Source organism: Corvus brachyrhynchos, unplaced genomic scaffold, assembly GCF_000691975.1.
Source record: "Corvus brachyrhynchos isolate BGI_N302 unplaced genomic scaffold, ASM69197v1 scaffold200, whole genome shotgun sequence".
NCBI classification, from domain to species: domain Eukaryota; kingdom Metazoa; phylum Chordata; class Aves; order Passeriformes; family Corvidae; genus Corvus; species Corvus brachyrhynchos.
In genome coordinates, this window is record NW_008236184.1 from 1,701,820 (window position 1) to 1,716,181 (window position 14,362).

The following is a 14,362-nucleotide window of genomic DNA, read 5'->3' on the forward strand; positions in this document are numbered from 1 at the left end:
GAGGCGGGGGGCGGCTGCGGGGCAGGGCCCGGGCTGAGCTGCTGCCTGCCCGCGGCTCCGGTGTCACCCGGGTGTCCCCTCAGGACCGGGCTGCGGGGCAGAGCAGACCCAGTCTGTGGGGTGAGGCCCCGATGACACTGGCTGATCAGGAAGTTGATCTGCATTGCAAATGACGGCTCAGCCTCCTGTTGCTATGACAATTGATTTCAGACGTCGAAGCGTAGAAACGGGAGTGAAGAGCTCAAAATGCCGGGAACTGCAAGGAGTTCAGCTGGTGGTATTGGCTGTGGAGCTGAAAGCTTCTCGTGGTGCCCATAGGCCCAAGTCGGTCACTCCTAATGCAAGGCCGACTTGAAAAAATGTAATGAAACTCCACATTATAGATTTCCAAAAATGGCTGCTCAGAATTCATGCTTTACTTGCACTGAAGTTAGCTTTATGCAGCAGAGTATATGATAGATGTTTTTGGGAGAGAAAACTGTGTTAAGATTAGAGTTTCGGCCAGCATAGCTTCTTTATTTGAAAGAAGGATGGCATTTGGAGAAATACATTCAAAATTTCTATATAATACCTTCTTTCTGTAAAAGGACAAATCAATGAACGAGGAAAATGAGGGGGGAAAAATAAGGAGAAAATTCCAAATGAGGAAGAAATCTAGTTTGTTTATGTTGGTTCTTTGGAGATATATTCTAGTAAAGGAGATGCATGTTACTTAATGAAACTGCATTTATAAGAGGCCTCAGATTAACATCTGAAAGCCTAATTGTCATCTTTTCAGTGTGGTATAATACTGCCTACTTCTTTATCACTCTTATAGATAAAAGAATAATTAATACTTGAATTTATTTAAAAATTAAGGTATTTGTTCTAGAGAAATTCCAACTTTATCAGTGGCATTACATTTATCCTTTGCACAGCTGCTTTCTGTTAGAACAAAATTAACATGCTATGAGGGCCCTTGTGAATAAAGTAAGGGAAACATTGTAATTGACTTACATTCATTCTTCATGTCTTATTTTATCTTGTTATCTATATCATGTTTTCTTGTTTGAAAAAAAATACTATAGCAATGGTGGCGTTTTATCCTGAAAGAATACTGATGCAGAGATGTAGAAGATCCTTACCTGAAAAGGCTCTGTCTCTTGCTTGGTTTATTTCAGTTCAGGACCCCAGTTTCATCTGTGATATTGTTTTCCTTCTGAGAATGTAATCACTCTTAAGTAAGAAAAACAGTGTTATGAAAACTGTCTGAAGTTCCATGAAAATTGGAATCTCCATGAAAGTTGTGTCCTTTATTATAGTTCTATCTTGAAATAATTCAAATATGTTAGCAAATAGTAGACACTTTAAATAGCCTTTCTGAAAATTGAAATGTAGCTGCATTTTTAAAATATACTCTGGTTGGTCCCTGAACCTTGATGATATTTATCCTAGAACTGGACTTAAAATACTTGAACAGTTTTCTTGGATAGCTCTTCTTTGATGGTTCCCATAGGGCCAAGGATTCTTCAGCATAGCTTGTTTCTTTCTCTACTTTTTCCACTTCTGTGGCTAAAGTATCTGCTCAGAACTTGTCTACACAAGATACCAGGAAAAATTTATGCAAATCAACTAAATGTAGGAATTTGAAGGGGGCAGCTTAAATCCCACCAAGTTCCTGTGTGCACTATCCCAATTCATAATTAAAGTGGCCTCCAGTGAATTCAGTTTAATTCACTTCGAAGGCAAGATGAGCCAAACCAAATTAAGGCCAGCATTTTATTCACAGATGAAAGTGTTTGCAAAGGAATTTAATGGACATAGACAAATCCAGTAAATTAATTGGGTTAATTTTCCTGAGTTCCATTGTGTAGATAAAACCTTGGTAGTAATGTCTGATTTGAGCTTTTAGTTTTCTTCTTTCTTGTTCTTCTCCTTTTGTTCCTATTACTCTGATATTTTAGACTTGAGAAGGTAGATGGCCCTCACCAAATTCTGCTTTGTAATTTTACTGTGTTTTGAGAGTCCACATTTTAACATATAAATTCCCCACTTTGCCATCAGGTCTAGTTCACAGTTACCTTTTGTTTAGGCAATTACCATTGATCTGTCTTCTTCAACTAATGCCTTTTAATCCAGTTAACAGAAAAAATACCATGTCCACTTTCTTAAGTGACCTGCATTAACTACCACTTTCCTTATAGCTGCTGTTCTCTTCCTAAACAAATCTTCTCTACTGAACTTGATTATTTAGTTAGAGATTTTTGCTTAATAGTTTAACCTAATAAAGAGTGGTTTAATTTCCTAATATTGTCAGGATCGTAGAATTATGGCATTTCCCATCAATCGTGGCCTCTCAGAAAGAATTCCCTTCAAAGTCTCAAACTGTGCATGAAGAGGGTCTTTCTGCCTTCTCAGCCAGTCCAAGCAGCAGGAACATTGCACCCAGGAGTGACTACCTGTGTCCATTGCCAGACCAGCTGAGAGCCAGCAGTGATAAACAGGCCCTGAGCTCTGTCACACTGCAGGGATGCAAAAACAGCCTGCGGGGAGCTGGTTTAATGCAATCACTGGGTGTCTCTCCATTGGTTTCCCAGAGCACCAAGACTGTGCATCTTATTGATGGTTCTTATTTCATCCTTCCTTTAAAAATTAGGAAAGTGAAACATCTTAGGTGCAGCTTAGTCGTTCTGTCTTCCCAAGGATTTGTCCAGTGTGTGCTGTTCTCTCTCTGTTCCTCACTTTGGATTTGTCAGCTGTGTCTGTTCTGGATGCATGGGATTTGTTTTAACATGGTTGCTTTTGCTTCATTAGTTAGCCCTATGCATATCTTTAAGCTTCTGTAGCAAAAAAAAGTAGTTCATGTCATTTAACTGGGTGAAGCTATTTGATTTTGAAGAAGTTAAATTTAGATTCAGGTGCAGACTATTTACTTCCAAGTATGGCTCAGCTTTGAGAGAGAGGTACTTTAAGGAGAGGAAAAGATCAAATATAACTGAGATTGTGCTAAACTGATTTCAAGTCCTATTAGCCCATCTTAACATTTCAAACTAATCAGTATCTCCTCTTTAAATACTTTAAAAATGCTTTTTCTTATAATATACAACGAACTATCCAATTTCACTGCCTCTTGTATTTGCACTGTATAAATAAGAAATTATTTAGGGAAGAAATTTGGCCAGAAAGTGATTGAAAACCAAGGTCTTCCTGTATTTTGACTGTCAAGATGTTTCAATTTACATTCAGTTCAAAGTTTGTGTGTCGGGTGTGACCCATTTGAAATGAAAACTGCAGGTGTCTGTGGTGTTACCCACAGGAGGAGTGGTGCTCCTGGACAGGTGGTGTGAGGTGAATGGTTGTGTTAGGTTCCTCCATGTGTATTTAAAGTGTAAGTTGTGTTAATGCTTTGAGAAGCCATCAAGAGCAAAGGTGGTGCTGATGGTTCCTTCGGTGAGGAAAGATCAAATCCATCTGGGGAGAACAGTGGTTCTGAGAGCCACCTGCCTTCTGAGTCAGTGCCTCCTTTAGAATTGATAATTTATTTTCTTTTTTGCTTACTTTTTACACTTCCATCTGGGTGGGTTTTCACAGATGATAGTAGTTTTGTGGTAAAAATAATATCTTTAAGACTTTTTCCATTGGGTTTTGTTCTTGTTGGTTTGTTTTAATCTAAATTCTAGAGAGCTGAGCAAACAACTTCCATGGGGAAAAAACAGTGTTAATTCAAATGTATGCAGAGAGGATCCTGCAAACTCTTCTCTTTGCTTCCAGAGTGTGGATTCTATGAGGTAATTTTGAGGTGAGGGTGACGTCATAAATGCAGAGCTTGGTCTTGTCTTTTGCTCTTAGAAGGATGTCTTTTTTTACTGTTGAAAATACTGAAGTAATGCTGATCCCGAGACAACTCATGAATTGGCTTCTCCAAGCTGATATGCACTTCAGCTCCCCAAACTTATGAGCACTCCAGCCCCCACACAGTGACTGTACTTGAGTGCCCAGCTGGTGCATTTTAGATTAACACTCATTATGCTACTGAGTCACTTCTGGTGGTGATCTGAAATGCACCAATGCTTTGTATCATCTCTGGCAGGTTTCTTTACTTTGATCGGTATGCTTCTGTCCTGCTGGCTAAGATTCATTTCATTCTTTCTTGTAGTCACTAAAGAAATTAGTTGTACTCGGTTTCTGGTGATCTTTTTGTACAGATTAGTACTGTTGCGTACACTGCATCTATGTATGAGTGTTTGTTAAAAATAAAAGTAGCATTTTTGTCCTGCGTTTGTATTGGAACAAATTCAGTTGAGACACAGCTTAGATGTCAAATTTGGCCATAATCCATTAAGGTAGTTCTCTTCCCAAAATGTCTGCATTCCTTTTTAACTAGTCTCCTCAGTATTTCCAGCTTTCCTTCTGTTGCTGTGTCTTCATTGGGATTACATTTTAGAAGTGTTTCCCTTGCACAGGGGTGATCCAGTGCAGTTTGTGGTCCTTCACTGGACTCACTCCAATATGTCCGTGTCTTTCTTGTGTTGCAGATCCAGAAATGGACATAATATTCCAGACGAGTCTCACCAGACCTGAATAGAGAGGAAAAGATCACCTCCCCTGCTATCCTCATGTGGCCCAAACATAATGATCCAGCTGTATAAATAGTATAAAAGCATAAACGTACAATGCACCTTATTGCTCTGGCCTGAAAGGTTGTGGTGAGATAGGTGTCAGTCTCTTCTCCCAGGTAGCGGTGACAGGATGAGAGGAAATGGCATTAAGTAGCACCAAGGGGAGATTTAGATTGGATATTAGGAAAATATTCTTTTACAGAAGAGTTGTAAAACACTGGAACAGACTGCTCAGGGAAGTGGTGGAGTCACCACCCCTAAGAAGTGTTCAAAAAATGTGTGGGTATGGCATTTGAGGACATGGTTCAGTGATGAACATAATGTTGGTGCTGGGCTGACCATTGGACTTGATGATCTTGTCAATCTATTTGGAATTTTTGGATGGCTGGGCTGAAGCCAGTTTGTATGAGGTTCAACAAGTCCAGGTGCCGGGTCCTGCCCTTGGCTCACACCAACCCCTGCAGTGCTACAGGCTGGGGCAGAGGGGCTGGAAAGCTGCAGAAGGCCCTGGAGGTGCTGGTCAGCAGCAGCTGAACATGAGCCAGGTGTGCCCAGGTGGCCAAGAAGGCCAATGGCACCTGGCCTGTGCCAGCAATGCTGTGACAACAGGACCAGGGCAGTGAGTGACATTCAGTACTGGGCACTGGTGAGGCCACACCGCGAGTACTGTGTCCAGTTCTGGGCCTCTCATAACAGGAAGGACACTGAGGTGCTGGAGCAGGTCCAGAGAAGGGCAATGAAGCTGGGGAAGGGTGTAGACAGTAAGTCCTGCAAGAAATGGCTGGGGGAGCTGGTGGTGGTGAACTGGAGGAGGCTCAGGGGTGACCTTATCACTCTACAGCTCCCTTACAGGAGGGTGTACCCAGCTGGGGGTCAGGCTCTTCTCCCAGGCGACAGTGACGGGATGAGAGCACATGGCTTTAAGGTGCACCAGGAGAGGTTCTGGTTGGACATCAGAGGAATTTCTTCATGAAAATTGAAGTGGTCTGCTCAGGGAGGTGGTTGAGTCACTGTCCCTGAGGTGTTTAAGGAAAGACTAGATGTGGCACTTACTGCCATGGTCTAGTTGACAAGGTAGTGTTTGGTCATAGGTTGGATTTGATCATCTCAGAGATCTTTTCAAGCCCAATTAATTCTGTGATCTTAAAGGACTGTTCCAACTGTAACAATTCTATGATTCTGTGATTTTATATCCTGCAAACTTCTAGTTTGTTGCACTAAGTTGGGTTTAGTGGCCTCATGGATGAGGCCGAGGAGGACCCTACCCTCCTGGGGCATTCCATTTTTAAGGCTAAGTATAACCAGGTAATTACATATGAAGTAGGAAAGAACTATTTTTCATGTGGGGAACAGTGAAATTAATTGTTTTCCAATTTCTTTCGCAGTTTATTTCCGTGTAGCTGTCGTGCAAGCAAGAGCCAACCAACATCATCTGCTGCCAATAGAAAATCTCCATGCCAGCCCTTACCCTTGGCACGAGGTAAAGTTGCAACTGAGCCTGTGAGGAGGAATCAACAAGAAAAATCCAATTCATGCTCAAAGGTAAACTTTGACCAATGAATAGCAAGCATGAAAATAAAACATGCTTTTCCTTACGTTGTGTATTGTTCCATTTCATCCTGTTTTCTTTGCTTTACACTATTTCTGCAGTGGTGCAGGCAGGGTTGAAGTATGGGAATACCCTTAGGATAATTGTTTTAAATTCCAGCTGTTGTAATCAACTTCTCTTCTAGTGCCTGCTTTAATTTTTATTTTATGTTTATAAAGAGCATTGCCTAGAAGGAGGAGGTTCCTGTTTTCAGGAACAAAATGTAGACGCAAAATGCAGTAGAGCAGATATATTTTTGTCAGCCATGGATTTGGCAAGAAAAATTCCCATGCCAGACATTGTCACATTTCACTTGGGGCAAAACATGATCTGCTTCCTAACAGGTCCCTGGGTGATCGTGCACCCTAGTAAGATTGTCCCCCACAGATGGCTCATAACCACAGTAAAAACTGTTCAGCAGCTACAGTAGTGGTCACCAATAAAAGAAAATAAACCAAATAAACCTCATAAATTACTGTAACATCAGTCCCCTCCCAGCCTCTTGCCCACCCCAGCCTATTTACTGTAGGGGCAGAGTAGGAAACTGAGGCAGCCTGTTTGTTTGGCTGTGTAAGCTCTGCTCACTAATAATAAAATACTGATGTATTATCAACACTGGGTTAGCCACAGTTCTAGAAAGGGAATGAAGAAAATTAACTCCATCCCAGGCAGACCCAGCACAGCAGAGAGTCTATAAATTACAGCAGCTGTATTGACAAGGCAAATAAAAGCACAAATCCTAAGCTCTGCTGTGTGTGTGTTAGTATTAGTAAGGCAAAAGAGTTCTAGACATTCAAATCCTTGCTAAATTTCAGTTTATGAGCAGTGACAATGATATGGTGATTGTGGTTTTAATAAACTGATCTTGGAGTCAAGTTGCAAAGCTATTATGAGCTGCACATAAGAAAAACCAATAAAAATATGAAATATTAAGATAAAGAAAACCTTCCAGTATGAGTGATCAGCAGCTCTAGGCTAAGGTAGAGATGGATGACAAGTGCTGTTTATTTTAATATGCTGTAATTTGTATGGTTTAGCTTTTTTAAAAGTCTTGTTTGGGGGATAGAGGAAAAATGTGGTTTACATCACCTGGGAGTGTATTCTAAACCCTGTTTCTTTTTCTCCTTGACAGATGGAGACCTTTTAGCCAGCCAGTGAATCCAACTGCTGCTGCATGTCTGGCAGCACCTCTGAATGATCACATGACTCTTGATATGGATGCAGTCCTGTCAGACTTTGTTCGGTCCACAGGGGCAGAACCAGGTCTGGCAAGAGACTTACTAGAAGGTAAACTTTTGGGACACAACCGTTTCCTGTGTTCACTGCTTGCTTAAATCAAGAACCAGTCATAACAAGGGAGCTCTGGTCTGTGGAAACAGATATTTCTTAGTATTTTTACCAAGTCCACTCTTGTAATAAGCTGACCATAGATTATAGTAAGGCAGGTGTTTTTAACAAAAGTCTTAAAGACTTCTTAGTATTAGATTGCTATGTTTTAAGTTATTAAGAGTCAAGTCCTAAATGTTTGTATGTTAGGGAGAGAAGGGAGGAGACTTTAGAATTTTCATATTCAGCTGCCTGAAAGTAGTTGTACAAGTTTCTCAGGTCACTGTTTTTAGTCTGAAGTTGAGTCTGAAAGGGACTTACTGTACAGTGATAGACACACCAGAGGTATTTTTGGGTGCTGGTGGTTAATATGCATACCTGAACTCCACAGCATGGGAGTCAAGTGGCTAGGTTGAAAAACAACTGCAAGAAGCTGTGTCAGAAAAATAACTGTCTTGTTTATTTATTTTGTTGTAGTTGTTTTAGGTTTATAGGCTTAAAAGTGGAAAGACACCATTGATATTTGAGGGCATTTTGTAATAGTTGGGTTTGTTTATTTCTTCTCATGTGGGCTGACAATAATTGTGAAGATGGGAGGTTGGAAATAAGTAGATGATATCTGTAAATTGCAAGGTGGTTCTGTGGGCTTGAAACTTTCGTACTGGACTTGCTGCCTGAGAGGTTTGGGGTTTGGTTTATTTTTTTTATCTTAATGTGGTCTAAGAAATTGTGTTAAATCGAAGCAACTACTGAACAGCTACAGCAGACCTAAAAGTGTACCTCATGTTATGTATCTCCTTTTTGCAAGAGCTGTTTCACTTTATGTATGCTGAAAGTTTTTCATTTTGTGGTAAGTTCTTCCTTAACTCTGGGCTTTTCAGTAATAAGGTGTAATAGATTATTAACACAGAGATGCACACAGTTCTGCAGCATTTCCCAAGTCGTTTGATATGTGAAATAAAACCTTGGAATACCTAGCAAGGAATATTAGCATAGGCTTGCTATATTTAAGAGCCCTCTGTTTTGTCTGACTGATTTGATCAACCTGTCATTCTCACCTAGTCTGTCTTAGTCTAATGGTCTTTTAGAAAAAGAACATGAGAAGATTTTTCTCAGCTGTATCAGGACAGATTGTCAGTTATTGTGCTGATAGAGCATTGCCAAAATTTTAAAGGGTTCCTACATATCAGCAGTCTTTCAGAAGAGTTACTTACCTTGATTTCCTTTCTATAAAGAACAATGTTTTCAAATAAATATCAAATAGAGTTTCTCTGTGTTGTACTTCTCATTTCTGTAGGTGAATAGTTTCACATCGAACATATTAACAAAGACATAAGCAATAAACAATCTAATTATTCTGACAGGCTAATAGACATATGCATCTGCCCCAAATTATTTCCTCCTACACAGGAATTTCTCGAAGTAAAATGAATTGTTGCTAGTTCTGAACAAGATGTGCTCAGAGAAACACTTCAGCACTTGTAGCTGTAGCTACATTTGATGTAACAGCTTCTAACATTGGTCATATCTTGTGCTGGGAGACAGTAATTGATGGATTGGTTTCTCATTTGTTTAAAAAAGACACAACAGGGACTGCCACCCTCACAGCATTTTGACTGTCTTTTGTAGTTGTCACAGCATGTCAGTTCTCTGTAAGCAGCACTGAAACCCATGAACTAGCTTCTTAACAATAATTGAAACAATATTCAGAAGAGCAGCCCCCCACCCTGTGGTGAACAGGCTGTAGTCAATCCCTTGCACCTGGCCTTGGAAGGATGATGTCCGTAGTTACAATCAAACTTTGAAAACAGGTGTGCACAAATATTTCCCAGAAATTTCAAGGTTTGGTTGTTCGCAACCCTAAAAATGACTGTCATAGTGAATTTGGAGCAAAAATAAGCTTGTGTAGACCCTCATTTCCTTGTAACCACAAGTTTTGCTCAGATCTTCTGTGACCCCATAGCCCTTTGCACTATCTGACTCGCTCAAAAATTCTATTTTTGTAACTTGCTCAGACTGGATTTTCACATTGTGCTCCTATGGAGTAACAACACCTTTTCAGAGCTAATGCTGTTTCTTTTGTTCATCTTTGGGGGAAATTTCTTCAATTTCACTATCCTGTAGATAATCAAGGATACAAATTTCTGCTTTCTTACCCAATTATTTTAACATATTAATTGTTTTGCTTTGATTATGTCCTGCTACATCCACAGCACAATTATGCACAATACATGTTGTTCACCCTGGCAACAAATGGGTGAGTTAAACACGCACTGACTGTTGTGCAAATAGCTAAAAAATCTATACATTGCATATAGGTTTTCTACATTGCCAGAAGCTGTCCTAAATGTTGGCTCAGTTGATGTTTCTATACTCTGCCTATCCTGCTGGTAAAATCCCTGTAGTTTTCTTTTGCTGAGCTTTTTATTGAGCACAGCTGCTTGTCTCTCTATCTCAGAAAACATTCTTCTGGTTGTGCTTGACATCTGTCTTTCAGAAAGTGCCCATTCTGCTTTTGAAATGAAGAGGCGAAGAGATTGAGAAAAATGATAGTTATGTAACAGCTTCATGGCTGGCATCTGGTATAAAAGTCTAATATTGGACGTCCATATTTATTAAGATGCTTACAGCTATTTAAAATTAATTATAAATTAATATTAATAAATTTCAATTACGTATCATTTGCTGTGCCAATTTTATGTTAGTGGATTATACACACATGCTAAACCATTTGTTCCGTAGAAAAGTTATTTTCCAGCTTTGCTTTCATTTTTGGATGATTACTTACCGAATCTTTCATGTTTAGTTTCCTATCTCTTAGAGATGTTTGCCACTTCCTGAGGTTTTTACCTTGTTTATGTGCTCTCAAGAACTGAAAGCACTGCTGTGTATGTGAGGTGATGGAGAGTAGAAATTACATTTTGTGAACCTTCACTGGGTCTCCCTTTTCAACCTTTCATTCTCAGCCTTTTTGCTGGTTTATAGAAAAACGGGCTAAAATAAAAGCCCTCAGTTGAGTGGTGAATATTGATAGAGCAATTTGACAATAAATGTGACCCAGGTGAAAGAAACAACAGTCTCAACAAAACAGTTTGAAAAGCATCCCATTCTGGCAGACATGTGTTTCACTGCTTTGGGCAGGAGTGAATGCAGAAAAGGATCAGCCTCGTGTCACAGAGAAGCAGGAGATCAGCTGCAAGACTCTCCAGATGTCGCCTCTGTGTGTGCAAGGCACCTTCTAGTCACTGGGAAAACTCCTTTGCCTTGCTAAGCTTTGGGAAAGTTCTTAAGCATAAACTGAGAGCTCTGCATGGTGGAGAATTGATTTCTCTTCAGCTGTGTAAGCTCCAACTTTGCCAATGTCCAGGAATGAGGAGGGCATGTCCCTTTCCGTCCTGGACAGTCTGGGTTGGCACCTGGATTCTCTCACACATAGAATAGCACTAATGCTGGTGGGTTTATGTATAATCTACTTAAAATGTGGCCTAAAGCAGAAAGAAAACCTTGAAAGAAAGTAGTTTAATCCTTAAAACAAGTTGTGCTGTATCTGGTTTACAGTGCCAGGGCTGTAGGTGTGGATGAACTCAGAGATTACTGATAAATCAGGTAGAAAACAGCTCAGTTTTCAGGGAGCAGCAGGTGTGCAGGCAATGACCCCTGGAATAGAGGGGGAAGGCACAGGATGAAATACTTGAAAATGCTAACAGTGTAGGCAGCCATCAGGTACTGGAGGATTTGTGAAATAATAATGCAAACTGATTCAAAAATAATATATTTAAGTGAAAGCTTGCCCTTTGACTTGTATAAATGGTTTCATTTATTTATATAAATGATGTAGTATTTCATCATTATATAAAAATAACTGCTGTCTATTTCCAGCTGCAAACAGCACTTAATTTAGGGATACATAGCTGAACATGAACTCAGGAACTGGGAGATTGGCTTTCCAGTCATGAAGTGTGAGCAGTAAAGGTGACTGACCCCATGGAACGAGACAGAATTGCAGTACAGAGATATCTCCTCAAAGAACAATCTATACAAGCAGAATTCAAAGAAAAGCATGTAATTTGTAGAGAGGGAGAGAGACATTTACAGTGCTGTCATGTGATTGAGTGTACAAAACTAACTCCCCAAAAATAGTCTCTTTTTCTCCTCTCCCTCAGATGATTCCTTTTTTAGTTCTCTTGTGGAAGGCTTGGCAATGGGAAGAGGAAGCTGAGCTGCTACCAATGTCTCGTTAAACAGGGAGCAAAACTGTCATTTCCAGCTGCCTGTTCAGTTTAGAGCGTCTTTGCATTCTAGCAGAAAACGAGGCGTGTGTTAACAAAATGGCCTTGCTGTATTATTTTTCTTTGAGAACATGGACCAAAATTAAATCTTGTTTTAAAGCATATTGTCTAATTTTATCCTAGTTTTATATATTAGTTTTTCAGAAGGAAAAAAGCTGGTCTGGAGTTCTTACCTTTTGCCTGTAAGTATTTGTTAATCTACTTCATGCCAAACAGGAAGTGCCTGCATTTAAACTGAACTTGAGGATTGTTTTATTAGCAGTTGATTTGTAAAAACAGACTTCTTTGCATTAGCCTGGGGTGTTCCTGTGTTGCCTTCAAGTTGCACTTGCAGGTACATTTCATAGATACTGTCTTGATACTCAGCGCCTTCCTTAGATGATTATTCTCCAACTGAAGTTAACTTGTTGCCCACTCAGTTGCTGTTGTCCCATAATGGCTGTATTCCATTGGGTCCATTGATCCTATTTCACTCTAGGCAGTGTTTCCTGTCCCTTTTAACGTTTCCTTTGCTGTGCTGAAGTCCTGTCTATGCATGTTGTTGCTGCAAGCTGCCTTTCATTGTGGTTCTTACTATTTAGATCTTTCCTAGTTCCCCATCTTGAATTGTATCCTTTCCAGCATTTTATTTATCATTAAATCAGGAATTTCTGGTGACCTTTCAAATGTTCTTTTTAACATATTGGAGTAGGTGGATATTTGAAAGCTTGGGGGGGAGGGGGAACTGTGTAATAGTTGTGTATTTGCTCTTCCTACTAATTAATGACAAAATCCTCTTGGTTTTCATTATATCTGATTTAAGAAGCAAAAGATGATAGATTTTTTAACTGTTACAACCCCACTAAGCTATAATGTTTTAGCCAAAACAGTACAAAGCAAAAAACCCAAAGACTAATATCATGTTGCTCTGGGGTTATAGCACTGGAGAATGCTCTTGTGAGACCCTACCTGGAGTGCTGCATCCAGCTTTGCTCCCCCAATGGAGCTCTCAGGACACGTCCAGCGGAGGCCGTGAAGATGCTCAGAGGGCTGGAGCACCTTTGCTATGACACCCTTGGGCTGTTGGGGAAGAGAAAGCTCTGGGAAGACCTTAGAGCACCTTCCAATACCTAAAGGGGCTCCAAGAGAGCTGGAGAGGGGCTTTTGACAAGAGCATGAGAGTGATAGCACAAGGGGGGATGGCTTCAAACTGAAAGAGGACAGGGTTAGATTAGATATTGGGAAGAAACTGTTCCCTGTAAGGGTGGTGACACCCTGGCTGGCACAGGTTGCCCAGAGAAGCTGTGGCTGCCCCATCCCTGGAAGTGTCCAAGGCCAGGTTGGATGGGGCTTGGAGCAACCTGGTCCCATGGAAGGTGTCCCTGCCCATGGCAGGGGGTTGGAATGAGATGATCTTTGAGGTCCCTTCCAACCTAAACCATTCTTTGAGTCTATAATTTTATGAATGCTGCTAAGGTGAATTCTAGTAGTGCTGTTCCTTAGCATTTTGTTTATTAACCCTCTGCTAATCTACTTTGAGGTGGTAAGGCAAAAATGGGTAAGTGGCTTCTTAGACCATATATTGTTTTATCTAAATCTATGGTTTTTCTTCAGGCTCATGATGCCTCCTGTTGTTATTCAAGCAACTATTATTTAGGGCAGAAGCTTCACAGTGTAGCTGTGTTTATTTTTGAATTTCCCTTTTATGTAGGCGTCTGCTATCTCTGACATTAAAACATCAGTACCAGCCTTCAGCCACAGGGTATCTTCTATTCCTTACTCAGCTGCACTTATTTTTTTGATGTTTTGTTGTTTTTCCTCCAAACAAGAAGGACTTGGTTTCAAAGCAGAGACCTTTGAGTGCTGTTAAATTTCACACCTGCTGACTCACATAGCACATGTAGCTGTTCAGGAAGCAATTGCTCTGTAAGAGTGTTCTTTCTGTTCAGTCAGTGAATTGATTTGGTTCCAGCACCCTGATCATGTTTTCACTACCTGTGTTTTCTAATCAGCTTTGTGCTACTCCAGCTTTTTTGCTGACTGATGTTCTCTGGCCATTCTGGAAGCCTTTCCTGCAAACCTACTGTGTTGGTGCTGGTTTGGAGCAATCAGGTTGTTACTGATACAGAGCTGCTAGTGACTTGTCATCTGATGTGATTGTGTGCACTGAAATAATGTTGTTATACCTCTGAAGTGCCTTTTAAAATACAATAATATGTCATGTAAACAAAGAAGCAGTCAGTGACCAAGGTGCATCAGATATCTAAGTAACAGTGAAACAAAAATAGCAGACAGTCTAAAAAATAGTCTTGTGTTGGTTTTGTCTGTCAAATTGCAACAAAAGCTTTTACTTGACTTAACTGATGAAACTATGCAAAATAAAGTAATTGCCTGTTATTTATACTTGAGGCGTAACCTCTGTAGGGGTAGGAAAAATTGGCCCTTTCTCTTGGGTGCCTGTGCAGGAGATGGCAAAGAAAATGAGAGATGTGACAGAGAAGGGAGTTGTGTGAGGAGCAGGGTCTGGGAGATGTCAGAGAAGAACATGGGAGACACATACAAACAGAACTTAGGAGAAGACT

The 14,362-nt window shown here is 40.4% G+C and overlaps 1 protein-coding gene across 3 annotated transcripts in view; it reads left to right on the top strand.

Annotated features, from left to right (window-relative positions):
• Positions 1-14,362, top strand: part of OTUD7A (OTU deubiquitinase 7A) — a 110,481-nt gene that overhangs the window by 59,032 nt on the left and 37,087 nt on the right. For all 3 annotated transcript variants that reach the window (XM_017737523.1, XM_017737531.1, XM_017737528.1), the window contains 2 exons: positions 5,984-6,140; positions 7,319-7,473. In XM_017737523.1, coding sequence (XP_017593012.1) covers positions 7,389-7,473 — 85 coding nt within the window. In that variant the 5' untranslated portion in view covers positions 5,984-6,140; positions 7,319-7,388. The remainder of the gene's footprint in view (positions 1-5,983; positions 6,141-7,318; positions 7,474-14,362) is intronic.